This window comes from Lissotriton helveticus, chromosome 3_1, assembly GCF_964261635.1.
Source record: "Lissotriton helveticus chromosome 3_1, aLisHel1.1, whole genome shotgun sequence".
Lineage (NCBI taxonomy): Eukaryota > Metazoa > Chordata > Amphibia > Caudata > Salamandridae > Lissotriton > Lissotriton helveticus.
Window position 1 is genome coordinate 348,270,479 of NC_136061.1, and position 16,084 is coordinate 348,286,562.

The 16,084-nt window shown below is 44.2% G+C and overlaps 2 protein-coding genes across 8 annotated transcripts in view; one reads left to right on the forward strand and one right to left on the reverse strand.

The window, feature by feature from the left end:
- Positions 1-12,783, forward strand: part of TRARG1 (trafficking regulator of GLUT4 (SLC2A4) 1) — a 221,822-nt gene extending 209,039 nt beyond the window's left edge. The window contains exons 2-3 of the mRNA XM_078680004.1: positions 4,545-4,677; positions 5,641-12,783. Coding sequence (XP_078536130.1) covers positions 4,545-4,677; positions 5,641-5,654 — 147 coding nt within the window. The 3' untranslated portion in view covers positions 5,655-12,783. The remainder of the gene's footprint in view (positions 1-4,544; positions 4,678-5,640) is intronic.
- The window catches only part of LOC144822453 (uncharacterized), a 1,018,233-nt gene that overhangs the window by 635,708 nt on the left and 366,441 nt on the right, over positions 1-16,084 (reverse strand). The gene's annotated exons all lie outside the window — the stretch shown is intronic.

Here is a 16,084-nt window from a genome sequence, read left to right on the forward strand (position 1 = left end):
ATTGAGGGTCGCCGGGCGAAGGTCACTGGGTGGGCTGATGTTATATTGCCTTAGAGTATGGAGCCTTGCTGTGACACCCCAGGGGCCGAGGCAGGCCCCTTAGCTCGGACCTCCCCACGTCCCCCAGCGCTGCCCAAGCTCACCTGGATCCTGGACACTGGAGACCTTCCACGAACTACAGTGCTCTGTTCAGGACGTCTTTTGGAGAGGCAGGGCACAGGGATGGCTCGCAGGTCTGGCGTCGCCGCAGGCGTCTCGCCCGTTCCTCTCAGTCCTCATAAGGGCTCCCGACAGCTGGCCAAATACTGATCGCTCGCGGGCCATAGTGCCCACATCGGCCCGGAACCAGCCTCCCAGCAACATATACCATAAATAATCAGACCAGACAGATTGTTGGTGGGAAAACGTAGTTGCAGGTTTATTAGCATAAACAGATGCCAACATGGTGGGTTATCTTACAGATGATCCAAAGGCAAGCCGCCCCTCGCAACTTACCACCTGATGAGCCAAATAGCATCGCGGCCTTGCCAAGCCGGTGCTTAGCGGTTGTGGTGAGAGGATAGCCCCTCCCATATCCGGCGAACCATTGGTCCACCCTCTTGCTCACGCCCCCCCCTACGAGGGGCGGAGCGTTCAAGCGTACCCCGGTTGTACAGGTTTCCAACCGCCCGTAGGTTAACGGGGCACCGTCGCACCCCAGGGTCCACCGCACAGATCTCCCGGGGATATTAGGCTTCCGCAACGTTTGTGCTCCTGAATAGGGTACTCCTGAGTACCTTTCCGCCTCTGGATCATCCTGTAACTCCGCCTGTAACACAAATAATAGTTTGTTTAAAACACAAAACTCCCCCCCCCCCCGCCACCCTGAGAGGCCGGGTAAGCTCTGGGGAGGGAGACGTCGAAGAGGTGAAGAGGCCAAAGAGGCCGCCAGTAAGGGGGGGAGCCTTAAATACCTCCGGCCACCCCCCCACTTGGCCAGAAGTGACGCGTCTTCCGTAAGGGGTGACCTGGACCCTTGGCTGACTCGCGTGCCATCTTGGGGCACTAAGGGGCTGCCCTCTCATGAGGGTCCCCTGCGGGGACAGGTCGGTCAGCCTGCAGAGTTGCGCCCTTGCTGCGGGCCCGCTCCCCAGTCAGCTCTCTCTCAGTTGGGTGGCAGAGTGCTCTGGCCCCGGATAACTGCTCCTTCCCGGGGGTCCGCGTCATTCAGGAGGTCCAGTCTATGCTACCGTGGAGCCAAATTGACTGCTTTTGTTCTGTTGGGGCCACAGAGTCGCGGCCACGGAGGCAGCTGAGGCCGTGGACCACGGCCGGGCGGCAGTCCTTCCCTTTGCATTGTTTTTCCTGGGCCCCGGAATGTCGTTTCAACCACGGGGAGTCCTCGTCGTCACCTCCTCACAGCCTCAGCCCAATAGTTAAGTCGATGGCGCTCGGATCAGAGCCAGATATTAGGGGAATTAAGCGATGGTTCTTGGAGCAGCTTCAGTAAGCGGTCATCTTCTACGGTGGTTAGCCATGCCCCTTATAGTCACCTTATATATGTAATTCACCTCAATCCATAAAAACACATTTGAGCTACACTGAAGTACTTGCACTCGAGTAAGATTCTCTGTGACAGGGTGAGCCTTTTTTCCAATTTACCCTGTTACTTTATGTTGTGAACTTGTACAGCATGTTATACATGCTTAAGTGCATTTATGCACTGCAGGAAATAAGGGCCCCAACTTCAAAGTCACTAACATTTGAAAAATGGGTATCCTCTGCCCTCTTCTGCTGCCGTAAAGAAAGCGGGTGTTGCAAAACCGGACAGGGATATACTGCTGGAAAATAAAACTTCTGCAAATAACAACTTGTTCATCACTTGCACTGAGAAACTTCATGGATATTATAGAGCATTCACAAGGTGAGCATTGTCTACCTATAAGCCTACCACTATGTCCTGCTGCGAGGTTACTTGTATCTTATATGTACACGAATTGCACACTCTACACTCACATCTGTGTGCATCCTACAGCTAGCACAGGTTTGAATAATAACTCAAACTTTCATCCTTCTGCGGTTTCTTAGAGAAGTGCAAAATGTACTAGTAGCATGTTTAACAATTTAATATTACTTTATTTACATGTCTTATTGAGTGTAATTTGCAAAAACCTATTTATGTATCCGGGCATGGTCAGCTTTAGTGATATTGACTTATACACATCCTCTAGTTTGAAGCTTTATTTAAAATGTCTAGCTACTCTAGTGTAAATATAAGTCGACTAATTATACATTGTTTCTACTGTAACCGATTTTGGTGTACGTGTTTATGAACAGTATGTAAATATATGCTCTATTAACCGTTGCACCAGGCTGGATGTAGCATTGCAGAGTTTTATTTTACAGGCTACCACTTATTAAACATCTTAACGTTAACTCTTTACTGTACTTTATACTGTTTCTTCCATTTTGTCCGGCAACCTGAAGCCTAAATTTATAACTGACAAAGCAACCCTGCCTGCACCAGAATGTAAAAGTCCTTTTTTGGCGACTCTCCAGACACTAAGTGGTGTGAGAGTTGTGTTTTTGGTTGTGATCAAGAAAGATAAAAGGCTGAGCCTCACTTAAAAGGGTCCCCTTCACATTGCACTAACAGTCTCTGCAGCGTCAACCATTTACCAGAGACCAGTGCTTCAGGACATTCAGTCAGCAGTCCTTTCCTAACAAAGGGTGAACCATCACGTCCTCCTCACCTCAGTGGATGGGTCTCTACCCTGCAACCACAGGAATGCTGGCAGCACAGTTCCACTGTCTGGGGAAGCTGTCCTTTCCCTCTATCTTGATCCATGCCACAACCAGAGGCATCCAAAGGGATCCCTCTTTGCTTTTATAATTAACACTGTGAGACAGACTTGAGGATGAACATCACAAGACATCAACTCCAGAATTTGCAGAATCTCCTTCTCAATATTTGCATTATTTACTCATATATTTTCTCACATTGATATGATTTTGAGGGTACTGCTTCTTTCAAACCAGTCTGAAACTCTTGATATTTCCCAGTTTATACATGCTGCCATTACTTTGTGCTTGTAAACCCTGAGTTAATCAACTGACCTTGCTGTAGGAGTGGTCTAATGGTAGTAGAGTAGTGGACAGACTGTTCATTGGATTCTAGAGCCTAATATATCAGTATCTTTTGATTCAATTGATGCTGTTTCTTTCCACAGTCTTGCATCCTCTAATTACATGCTATCTCAAAATTCAACTTCTATATTTCTAAATCCTGCATGACCAACGGAACTTTAATTAATACTTCTGTTCGTTGAATCCCTTTTTTTCTTTCAAATGGCTCTCTCCTTCCGCACTGTCCCTCGCATTCCTCCTCTCTCTGAGTACAACCTTGTTAAGTCTTAAAGTTTGTTAATGTATTTCTGCAAACTGCCCTGAACTCATTTCAAAGATCTCAACCTTTCCTTTTTAGAAATTGATACCTCTGCAATCTAACAAGATCTATTCTCCTCTAGCTCATCTATAACCCCACCAAAGGTCTGCATGAACTCATATACGCCCTCCCCTTTCTCAAAAATGATCACACTAAACTCCTAATAATTTAATCTACCAAAACGAAACTGGAATTAATGCATGGAATGGTTTGCTTGACTGCACAAGACTAATTCCAAGAACTAATAACACTGGACTAGGCACTACCCTTGCGTTCCAGAGCAACGTGCTGCATGGCATAAAGCATTTTAATGCCCCATCAGGGGTAGCAAGCAATATATAAATAAAATTACAATACAACTCATAATGTTGCACGAGGATACATGAGGACATTTGTGGTTTGAGACTTAAGCCCTCATTTTGAGGAATGTATTAGTGAAACATTTGTCAATAAGTGGTAGCTGTCCTGTGTAGCCTCCTCTCAGTTCAGGATGTTCGTTTCGAGGTGGAAGGAACACGTTTTTGTGAAAAATGGCATCACAAGAACCACCCTTTTTAAGGCTGCCTGTTCAATATATTTCGTGTCTGCATCCATTATGTCTGTATACACCATGTCTTTGTCAAACAAAACAGTCTTGACGAAGAAAAAGTCCAGAAATGCCCCACATGTTCTGGGAGAAAACCTTCAGTGTTGGGCACATTCGGTATTTTTAAGAATCGGTAATTTACCGAATTCTTAAATACCGATTCGGTAAATTAACGAATCTGAAATGTAGCCACCTACATATGAAAAGCCTAATTCCGGTCGGTAACGGCCGAAATTCGGTAATTTTGGCCGTTACCGACCTGAATTAGGCTTCCTACATCTGGCCCTTGGACATGATTTTCATAAACTCTTGCGGTTTTACCATCAATGTCAAATTTTTAATCCAGTGGGGAAGAAATGATAAGAGTAGGAGAATGAGGTGGGAAACTTTAGGACATTGGATATAAATTACGTTCTTCAAGGTGAAGTAATTTAGAAACAGTCAGATATAATATTCTTTGTTTCGATATAAGTGAGGGTTGTGCTGCATGTAGTGCTATATCAGGCTAATCTCACTTCTCTTTCTTTTCGACAGTCAAGGAACAGCCTCCAGCAGGGAGACGCAGATGGTGCCCGCAGGCTGGGAAGGATGGCCAGGTTACTCAGCGTGGTCTCCATTGTTCTGGGACTGCTCATCATTGTGCTGTACTGCGTGCTTAACTTCACAGGTAAGCTGGGATGGAAGCTCAGGGTGCATTAAGCTCAGTGTTGAACAAAGAGGTTTGCCTCCAGTGAATTTCCACTTCATTTGAGTTACAAGCTCCAGATAATTAGGATAAATTCTAAAATAAAACAAGATTCGGATATTATAGAACAGAGTTGGGTCTCCCCTTTCTTAAGTAGAGAAACATTCCAGCCATTACTTAAAGGAGCCTTGCCTGAGAATTAAGACAAGGAAGGTTCGTGAAGACGCCTGGGGCTCCCTCCAGCAACAAACACAAATACAACTCCTTCGCTTTTCAGGCCAGGTTGCACAAAGTGTACTTGGGAAGCTGGATTGACAACCACTTGGGAAGATGGGTGGGAGCTTGTCTGGTCAATGACGTTTCAGCCTTAGGGCAGTGGCCACTGGTTTATGCATTTAGAGAAAACCTAGCATGGTTGTTGTAAGAGAGATGAAGAGGAGATAAATGATGGTAATTTATATAGGTCTTTCCTTATCCAGTTAACAACCCTTTGGCGGCTGTGAGTGGGACAGGATTCAGGTGGAGTGGATGCAACACAGTTGGACATAACTGCAGATCCAAGACATAAACATTACTGTCCTACCTTTCAACAATGTTTCAGTCTAACTAACCTACCATTTAACAGCTGCCCTCCAACCGCTACCTAACCAGCTAGTGCCCGAAACCAAATACAGACCAAAGACAATAACCCACTTGTAAGAAATTGGAAGAATTAGGCCATTTTTGTTGCCTGAATCTCTAACACTTGTCCTACCAATCTTAAGCTAGTGATCAAATGTTCTAAAAGAACTCTCCAGTAGTGTAGCCATACCCGATAACAAACAATCGATACGTATAAACCATACTAATGGTCTGTGAGCAGTAGCCGCAAAACATCATCTAATTTTGTCAAACCATGTACGTCACTAACAAACCAAAACTAACTATTACCTCTTTGCATTTCAGTTTTACACAAATAGACGGACGGTTCCCTGGGACAGAAGGGCATTCCACGATGATATCTACCTTCCTTCACGATTTTTAAAATTTACTGCAAGAGACCCCTGCCTTTTTAACAGCCACCCAAGGAACGGGGACGCCCCTCTGGGCTGAGATCTACTCCACAAGAGATACGTCGGATCGCATGCAGTATCTCGCAACCTGTTGGAGATTGATTTTTTCACTCAGTAAAAATGGGATTTTTCTCACTCAGTCTGTGATTGGTGAACAGGAGGGAATTTTGTGAGATGGACATCATGTAAACCTAAAAAATGGGACGAACGCTGTTGGCACAAATGTAAGATAAAGATTGAAAAACGTCGGACTGCCACGAAAACGGAAATTGAAGAAAAATAATGACGAATCAAGGCCTGGTGGTGATTCCGAAAGAGAAAAATTCGATGCATTTTTTTTAATATTTCTGAGCCAAAAGATGTGATGAGTTTTATTTCAGTTTGTGCAGCTTATAGCTGTTTTTGGTCGAAAGAGAGGAAGGAAAGAAGAACCCCCAAAAATGCAAAGAAAGGCTGACAATATAAACAATGGCTTTGGTTCCCTTGCTCTTTACAATGCCGCTTTCTTCAGCTATATACTTTAAAATGTGGACCGTTTTTTGTATTTTTATGGAAAAACTGACCATCTGCATGCTGTTCTGAATGTGGTTCTTGATAGCTGTTTTGATGATTCTCTGTTCGTTTTTTGATAGGTGAATGATGGAGTCAAAGTAGGTGGAGTAGCAAGCCAAGGAGGATCATAGAATACACAGGGAATAGGGAATGAGAAGTAAGTGTATGTGGGGAACAGGAGCTGTGAAGAGTCGGAGGTGGGAAGTCTTGCACGGCAAGGAAACTGTTGCAGGGGCTATGTTTCTAGGGAACGGGGCATGACTCAATACGGATTAATAGAGGAAGCAGAATGTGCTATGTTGTAGATATGACAGTTTTTGATGCATCACGGTTTCTCCTTGGTGAAAATGCATTTGTAGAGACAGAACGGGCATGTGCCATCATCCTACCCAATTAAATAACAAAAAGAAGTGGGGTGCTTTCAACTGCACCCAATGTATTCTGGGAAATGCACCCCAATCTCCCCATGCTGAGAACGTCAAGTAGTGTCTGCCCACTAGGATCCCGCTTGTTTGTATTGCTGCTAGGCGAAGCTAGGTCAGCACATGTAAAGTGGCCTATTTTTCATGCACACGGTGCACCAACAATAGGGAGAGATGTTTTTGAGCACTTAAAAATGGACACAAAGCAAAAGAAACGTGAAGTAACTACAAAGAGCAATCTGGAAATTGTTAGGAGCCACACAGATAACATTTGACAAAGCTCTGAAGACCCCCACATTGGGAAGTCCCCATAGATACACCATAATGAGATTTTGTTCCTTGGCATTCATTCCACCGCCAACTTGTCTACAGCAACCATGTATTTCAATGGAGGAGTACATTACCTCCTGCACCTACATTAGTGGGTCCCCAAGACCAAAACTACTTAAGTTCTAAAGTCCCTCATGACCTAAGATGTAGTCTGTAGACAGAGGTATCCTTCACAACCACAGAAGAAAAATGGGGGACTCATTGCTGCAGTTTAAATGGAGGTTTCCCGGTTGATGCTTTAGAAGGGGACTTTCGAGGCCTGTGAGGATCATTGTTTTGGGAAGGCTACACCCACATTTCTGGGCGGAGCAATAAAGAAATATCAAGGCGGCACATGAGCACAATGAAGCACTATCCTGTGGCTGCAGAGGGCACACTGCATACGCTGGCAGTCCAGAAGCACCCTAGCCAATTTACTCAGCATCATACAGTTCTGTGACCCAGAGGTTCTTGGTTAAATGCAACAGGAAGTGTCACAATACATAGAAGGGATGAGACAGTTCTGGAAAAATAAATAACTGCGACTACTGAGTTTCACCCAGTACCGGCTTCTTTTGAGCGAGACATAACTTGTATTTACATGTATGGTAACAAGCCCAGGAAGAACAGGCTGCCTAGTTCCTATAGTCACCAGATCAGTAAGGCATGATATGGCAGATATGGCAGAATGTGTGGGTTCTGTATTCACTATATCTGTATGATAAGCCTGGAGGAGTAGACATCAGCAGCCTAAATTCGCCCTCTGGGGTATGGCACAGACAGGCTGACAGAGCCCTGCATTTCCTGTATAAGTATGTCACCATGCCCACAGGTTAGATAACCCAACATACACACACCTAAGATATGCTTTAAAGTGCTAATGTGTGGCCAACCGCACTTGGCACTGATACAATCTCTTACAGAACACAAAAGAGAATTCTGTACAGACAAACACAGGACATGTATTCTATTACAGTTGGGTGTCAAATTGCTCCCAACAAGGCTTCCCACTAAACAAAGGAACATACAAACATCCAACTTATCACACAGAATAATTCACACACCCAACAACGCTCAGATATACCACTCGTATGTAACTCAGTCCGACCACACCGAATTCAACTCGTATTCGGCAGTCACTATCAGACATGAGTACAAGTAGGAGCAGGGCGCAAACATCCACCACACACAATCCAGGAAAACCAGCAGATGCATATCAGGAAGGACTCGCAAGCATCACCCAATACTTCCAGCTTAGTCACAAACATACACATCCATTAGGCACTGCGCAAGTAAAATAACCCATTTATCTTATATGCATCCACTAATGACCTTGGGCCCACCCAACAGACTTTGAATTCATCTATCAACAACAAAACTTCAAATATCCTCACACTACCTCTTCTTTTTGACATGTTCACCAACAAACCCCAGTAAGTAATTAATCCTCGAAACCGGGGCATCAAGTTATCAAGCCCGATTGGTGCTGCAACGACATATCAATGGCAAAAGAGGCGCCATGCACATACATAACATATCCCATAGCATTCATTACCTACCATAATCTAACACAACATCAATGCGTAGACCCATTACAATTATTAGTAATCCTATCGAGTAGTGCCAGTACTGTCCTGCTGAAAAGGGTGCAGTCCTCCAGAGAGAGGTTAGTACATTCCCATTAAACACACTGCACAGCATTTAAGTATTGCTTAGTGCTGTTGAGAAAAAATGGACTGGTCCTACTGGAAAAAATGCAGTTCCACTGAGAAGTACTGGATTGCTCCACTAAAAATATTACACTACCCTGGGAGGCGCTGGTGCCGCATCACTACATATATGTAATTTGTACTTGTAAAGCCCACTAATACCCATGGGTGTCCTGGCGCTGTAACGCATACCGCTGTGGAACCCTTACTGGCTTTTCCCTGTGAAATGTCAACTCCTAGGCACCCCCAAGGTGAAGCCAGGCATCCCAGCACTGTTGGGGCCGTTGTGGAGATTAAGCAAGCTATTGCCCAGAGTTGCAGAGTGGGACCCATGATTAGAATAGGCACCAAGGCTAGAATTATCAAGTACGAGGAAATTGAGCCCAAGACCCGCCGAGGCGGGAATTGAACCCTGGTCCCGGGCCAGACCACTGCATCAAGGTCTGCCACTCTAACCATTGAGCCACACTTCTCCACACTTCTATACTTCAATGTCACTGAGAAATGATTGAAGTGCCCGACTGAATATACCTCGTTGCATCTGACAAGTATTGGCAATGCCCCCCTTAAACATACAGAAATCTGCTAGGGAGGTTTAATGATATCATGTGATGTTGAAGATATTGCAGTACTACTCAAATGTACCAGTAATGTAGTATTGAATATATTCCTAAAAGGGCTGATGCTCTCTCTCTCTTTGAAACAAAGAATTTTCGATGTTTTGCACATTTAATAAAAACAGGTGCAGGTCAAAATTACTCATAAGGAATGCATTCTGCACAAATTAACTTTGGTACAAGCTTAAATCTCCAAAGACAAGCGACCCATAGTGAAGTCCAAATTTATCAAGGCCAGAGCATTACTGAAATTAGAGACCCTATATACTAAGGGATAAAGAAACAGATAGGCGTGAGTGGGTGGGGATGTTGGGGGGTAGGGGGGTAGTAGGGAGAAAGATGGTTGAAGCTGTGGAGAGAAAAAGAGACAGACGTGGGGATGAGATGGAAGGGAAATGAGAGGGAAAATAATGAATGATAAAGGTGGGTGAAAAGGAAAAATAAAGGATAAACAGGAAACCGTGTGAGAAAGAAACAGTAAAGGTAGTAGACATCACAGGGTTTGTTGTGTGTAAGCTGTGTACTGTGAAGTTATGTGGCTGCACAGTAAAAAATGTTGTCATAGTTTGGTGAAACATGAGGCACTTTGCAACATGCGGGCGCTCATAATAATGCCGGGGGCAATGTCGTCTGCCAACAAAAAATATTCGGTTTAAAACATATGGCAAGAAGATTGTACCGTGCGTGTGGACATGAAATAGTCACACATCCCTTTAAGCCATTGATTCTGTAGAAAGAGGAGTAAGAATGCGTTTAACGCACACACACGAGCATATTAATGAAAATATTTCTGATCTAATAATACATAAAGATGAAGCAAGGATACTACTAATAGGTGAATATTAACACATTTATCACCACAGAGTTTAAATTCCCAGTTATTTTACAATAAAATTGTAAAATAAACTCGCTACTTACTGCATTGCAGACTCCATGTTGCAATCATTTAGAAAGGAAAACCGCCACTTTAGAGAGGAAAACAACTAGACATACTCGTCCATCCCTTCTTCTAGACAGCACCGATGAAATCCCCTTGCACTTAGATTCTTGTTCAGTACTATTTTTTATAACTGCTCGACACGAGAGATAGCATGGCAACTGTGCTGTGGCAATCGTTGTTTATGCCTGGACAGCTCAGAGATGCTGTGAGTAGCAAGGAGTACTTAATCGGCTCTTACTTCTAAAAGATGCATTTACTGGGTGAGAAAAAAGGAGAGAAAAACAAGCGTTGATAACGCCAATAGGTCTGCATTTGTCTGCCAGCCTTTTGGCTTTGTCAATGCTTATTTTATTTAAACATGATTTTGTTAAACTGCTTTGTTGTGGATGCGCTCAGGCCCTCACCAATGTAAAACAAAACAGTGGCAAAAATGTTTTTGGGTCTCTCAAACCACACGCCTATAGCAGTCCTTGGCACTGAGGGATGCTACTTTGTGTGGAGATGTACTCCTTCTGAAGTTCGCACAGTAAAGTTGGCTATGGCTGAAGTGGGCGGACTCATTGCCCCATGCTGTAGGGACAGAATAAAATGTAAATGACACAATAGACCAATAGATGAAGAGAGCAGTCTGAAAGGCCATACACATTTATTATATACATATAATTTTGGTAGGACCGAAAAGCTTGGCTAACGCCACACCTAATAACAATGATTTGCAAATATTTGGTTCTTTGGTGATCTGCCACTGTCATGTCATGGTATTAATGATACTGCTACGTCATGTATACTGGACAATGTCCACTAAACACATATGTTTTCTATCTCATCAAAGTGCAATAATAGCCCCTGCCTCCTGGTCGTGAATTGATATTTATTGTATGCAACATGCAAAACAACCCTGCAATCAGTTTTGAAGTTTTATCAGGCCTTTGAAGTCTAGCAGAAGTGCCAGCCCTGTCATTGTGAATCTGTTGCACTGCTCTCAATGACACAACTTTGAACCCAGAAAATGTATGTTTCCTCAATAATTAATAGAAAAGTCCGCAATGTACTTATTACCATAAAAGATTTGTGTCCCTCTTCTCTTTCTGAGGACTCACAAACCTGCCAGTAGAGTCTCTCGAGCTAATTATACTCGCAGATTGTTCAGTAGACGTTTGTACTGATTATTGCAACAATTGTTAATAACCAAACCCCTGCCCACATGTATATACTGTATACAAGCAATAATGGGTTAAAATCTCTGAGGAAAGCTCCTTAGAGTCATGTATTCCCATATGGAAGAGTTCGCTACATATTCCATGGAGCAGTGACTATGCAACTAACTCAAGGTGTAGTGATCGCAACCAAAAGTAAATTTATTTATATATGTTGGTCAATTGCGCAAGTGGGTAAAGGGGGATTCAAAATTGATTCAAAGGATTAAAACCTGTACTCGATGAGTATGCAAGCACACTATATTATGAAGTGATATAGTTCTATTGTGATGGCAAAGAGCTCTGTCCCAATGCAGTTGAACCATATTGTGAGGCCATACAACCATTAATATGTAGTTACTGTACCCCATAAAATTGAGTTACATTGTGAAGATACAGTATGAGTTATAATGTGAAGTCATGGAGCATCTTCAAGAAGCAATTGAACCCAACTATGGAGTCACAAAACCTTATGAAGCCACACTGACCATCAAAGTCTCATTGAATCATGTTCTTCTTGTAATGCCAATAAGCACTACCCCAATGCAATACCAGAAGCTGATATTAAATAGCTTAAGTTATAGATATTTGGTCGTCACCTTCAGAAAGGAAATTGTCAATTTAACTAATATTTTCCTGTCAAGGCACACTGCCTTTCCAAACTGCAGTTTCTGGAATCCTGCGAGACAATCGGCTTCAACACTGCTTTGGCTCTTCCCACCCTTGTCATTCCATCTGACACACTGAACTAAGCAAGAGTGCACAGGGGATTGTGAAAAATGCCACTTGGGTTAATTTGCTCCAGCTCTATACTCGCCAAAGAGATCCCTATGTTTCCTTGTATATCAGGCTACAGTACTTGTAACCTATGTGTTGCCAATGGGAGGCAGTCTTAACACAACACAGAATTGCCTAAGAGTTTGAACAGGATGGAATCCTTCTACACTAAAGGGTCACCATGTAGTGACTGGAACATGGCATAATATTGAGTAGTCTTTTTCCAGCGAGACATATTTTTCCCTGTACAGGTCCTTCCCCAACTCTACTGCATGTCACTGTGCCATCGGGTTCTGTAGCCTAACCCTAATGCATCAAGTGGATTATTTTTAATAAAAGATATTGCACCTACAATAGCATGAACATGTCAGGAAATTCTGAATCCTTCCACTTCTTATATGCCACAAATGTGTCAATTTATGGCACAGTTAAGTGATACATCTGTACATGGGGGATTTTTATGTTTAGTTTTGTACTTCAAGGCATGAAAGAAATAAACACGCATGGTCTAAAATGTGATGCTCTGTGGTGTTTTATTTGAAGAACGAATGAACAATGATCAGCGTTGGAAATTGGCCGGAATTGAGTTACTATAAAGCTTCTTTGACTATGACTCACTTCCCCCCAAAGCGCTACTTATGAAGAAGAGTGTGTCGGGAGTGTTGACACAAATACAGGCCCTGATTATGATGTTGCGCGGACACTGTATCGGTCTGAAACCGTCCCACCATAGGTCATCAGTTCCCGACCGCTGGATTAGGATGCAACTGCCCATAGAGCGGTGCGAAACATCCATTCTACAATGAAAGCTTGTGTGGTGGGCGGAAAAGGCCTCCATAACAAACTTCTATTGTAAAATGGATGTTTTTTAAACATCCCTGCACCGTGTGGCAGACACCTCTCACGGTGCAGTGATGCCATACGGTGCACATAGGTGCTCCCGAAGCCCAAAAAGCGGAGGGCCAGGGGGTAAGGGGGCCCAGCTAGGGGAACCCAAAAACACTTCGACTGCCTTTCCATGTCCGAAAGGCCAACATGAAAGGGCTGTCAGAAACTGTCATCATAATCTAGACGGCACAATGTCAGATGTCGGAGAGGCCGCAAATGATGGTCGGTCGCATCCATAGTGTCAAAAAAAATCGGCTGCCAATATATTGGGTTTCGAAAACATATAATGTTAAGTATAATAATGCCAGAAATAAAATATCAATTATCACTAATATCATCTACACATACAAAAATATAGGGCCTGATTACAATGGCGGAAGGCCAGCCACCGACAGGCTTCGGTGGTGGGACATCCGCCATCATACTGTGGTTTTTAGCCCGCCAGATTACTATGCTGGGTGGAAACGTGGCGGTCAGAAAGACCAACTGCCACAGTTCCGACAGGCAGTCATTTTCCGACCGCCTGTCGGAGCTACCGCATTGGCCAGCATGGCCAGCATGGTGGCGGTGCCTGACAGGCAGATTATGATATCCCTTTTCCGTCTGTCGTTTCGCGGAAGACAACCCGCCACGAAACGACAGGCGGAAAACTGATTTGTAGCGTTCCCCCCTTAATCCCTGGGCAGGTGAAAGAGCACTGGGCTATATTTCCCTGCACCATGTGACAGGCGGTCCCCACCCCCGAGACAATGGCGGACGGACAAAAGTCCATCCACCATCGTAATTAGGCCCATAGGTTTAAAAAACAAATGTAGATAACTTTATAGTGGTAAATCCTAAATATTTTAATATATAACATTTATATAATGTACATTAAATAACTTCCATTAATACATACACTATATATAAATATATACTTATAAAAACATACGAACACACCTATATATATATATATATATAAATTTGTCCACACAATCTCCCCGACTGGAAAGAAATTGAGCCGCACACGGAGCTCTGTCTTGGCCGTTTTAATTGATGGGTGACAACAGGGTAAGGCATAGTCCTGACGCGTTTCGTTTCCCCATGGAAACTTTTTCGAAGGTGAGCCTTGCACCAAAAACACGCTGTGTGTTTCACAGCCCGATGTTTTACATTGATTTCACTTCCTCCGATGGCACTTCTTTTTTGGAATCACTTCCTTTCAATGTTGCATTGTGGGGCCTGTGGTTCAAACGGCTGTTCATATTTACCACCCTCCAGTGGGCGGTGCATAGGTTTCCTGTTGTGATAAAAAATCATTATTAGCACAATTGTCCATCATTGCCGGCAAAAAGTTCCCCCATGTCAGCCTACTTTCAAAGCTGACTCGGGGCCAATACCGAGGTCCAGTCCTCGGCGGCACCGCTCTCCTGAATCGTTTTACCGAATCACACATTGGTTCAAGTTTGGAGGGCAATGGCGCTCTTGTGGTGGTGCGTCGCTCTTCGGCGGAACCAGGCCGATATTTATGTCCACACAATCTCCCCGACTGGAAAGAAATTGAGCCGCACACGGAGCTCTGTCTTGGCCGTTTTAATTGATGGGTGACAACAGGATAAGGCATAGTCCTGACGCGTTTCGTTTCCCCATGGAAACTTTTTCGAAGGTGAGCCTTGCACCAAAAACACGCCGTGTGTTTCACAGCCCGATGTTTTACATTGATTTCACTTCCTCCGATGGCACTTCTTTTTTGGAATCACTTCCTTTCAATGTTGCATTGTGGGGCCTGTGGTTCAAACGGCTGTTCATATTTACAACCCTCCAGTGGGCGGTGCATTGGTTTCCTGTTGTGATAAAAAATCATTATTAGCACAATTGTCCATCATTGCCGGCAAAAAGTTCCCCCATGTCAGCCTACTTTCAAAGCTGACTCGGGGCCAATACCGAGGTCCAGTCCTCGGCGGCACCGCTCTCCTGAATCGTTTTACCGAATCACACATTGGTTCAAGTTTGGAGGGCAATGGCGCTCTTGTGGTGGTGCGTCGCTCTTCGGCGGAACCAGGCCGATATTTATGTCCACACAATCTCCCCGACTGGAAAGAAATTGAGCCGCACACGGAGCTCTGTCTTGGCCGTTTTAATTGATGGGTGACAACAGGATAAGGCATAGTCCTGACGCGTTTCGTTTCCCCATGGAAACTTTTTCGAAGGTGAGCCTTGCACCAAAAACACGCCGTGTGTTTCACAGCCCGATGTTTTACATTGATTTCACTTCCTCCGATGGCACTTCTTTTTTGGAATCACTTCCTTTCAATGTTGCATTGTGGGGCCTGTGGTTCAAACGGCTGTTCATATTTACAACCCTCCAGTGGGCGGTGCATTGGTTTCCTGTTGTGATAAAAAATCATTATTAGCACAATTGTCCATCATTGCCGGCAAAAAGTTCCCCCATGTCAGCCTACTTTCAAAGCTGACTCGGGGCCAATACCGAGGTCCAGTCCTCGGCGGCACCGCTCTCCTGAATCGTTTTACCGAATCACACATTGGTTCAAGTTTGGAGGGCAATGGCGCTCTTGTGGTGGTGCGTCGCTCTTCGGCGGAACCAGGCCGATATTTATGTCCACACAATCTCCCCGACTGGAAAGAAATTGAGCCGCACACGGAGCTCTGTCTTGGCCGTTTTAATTGATGGGTGACAACAGGATAAGGCATAGTCCTGACGCGTTTCGTTTCCCCATGGAAACTTTTTCGAAGGTGAGCCTTGCACCAAAAACACGCCGTGTGTTTCACAGCCCGATGTTTTACATTGATTTCACTTCCTCCGATGGCACTTCTTTTTTGGAATCACTTCCTTTCAATGTTGCATTGTGGGGCCTGTGGTTCAAACGGCTGTTCATATTTACAACCCTCCAGTGGGCGGTGCATTGGTTTCCTGTTGTGATAAAAAA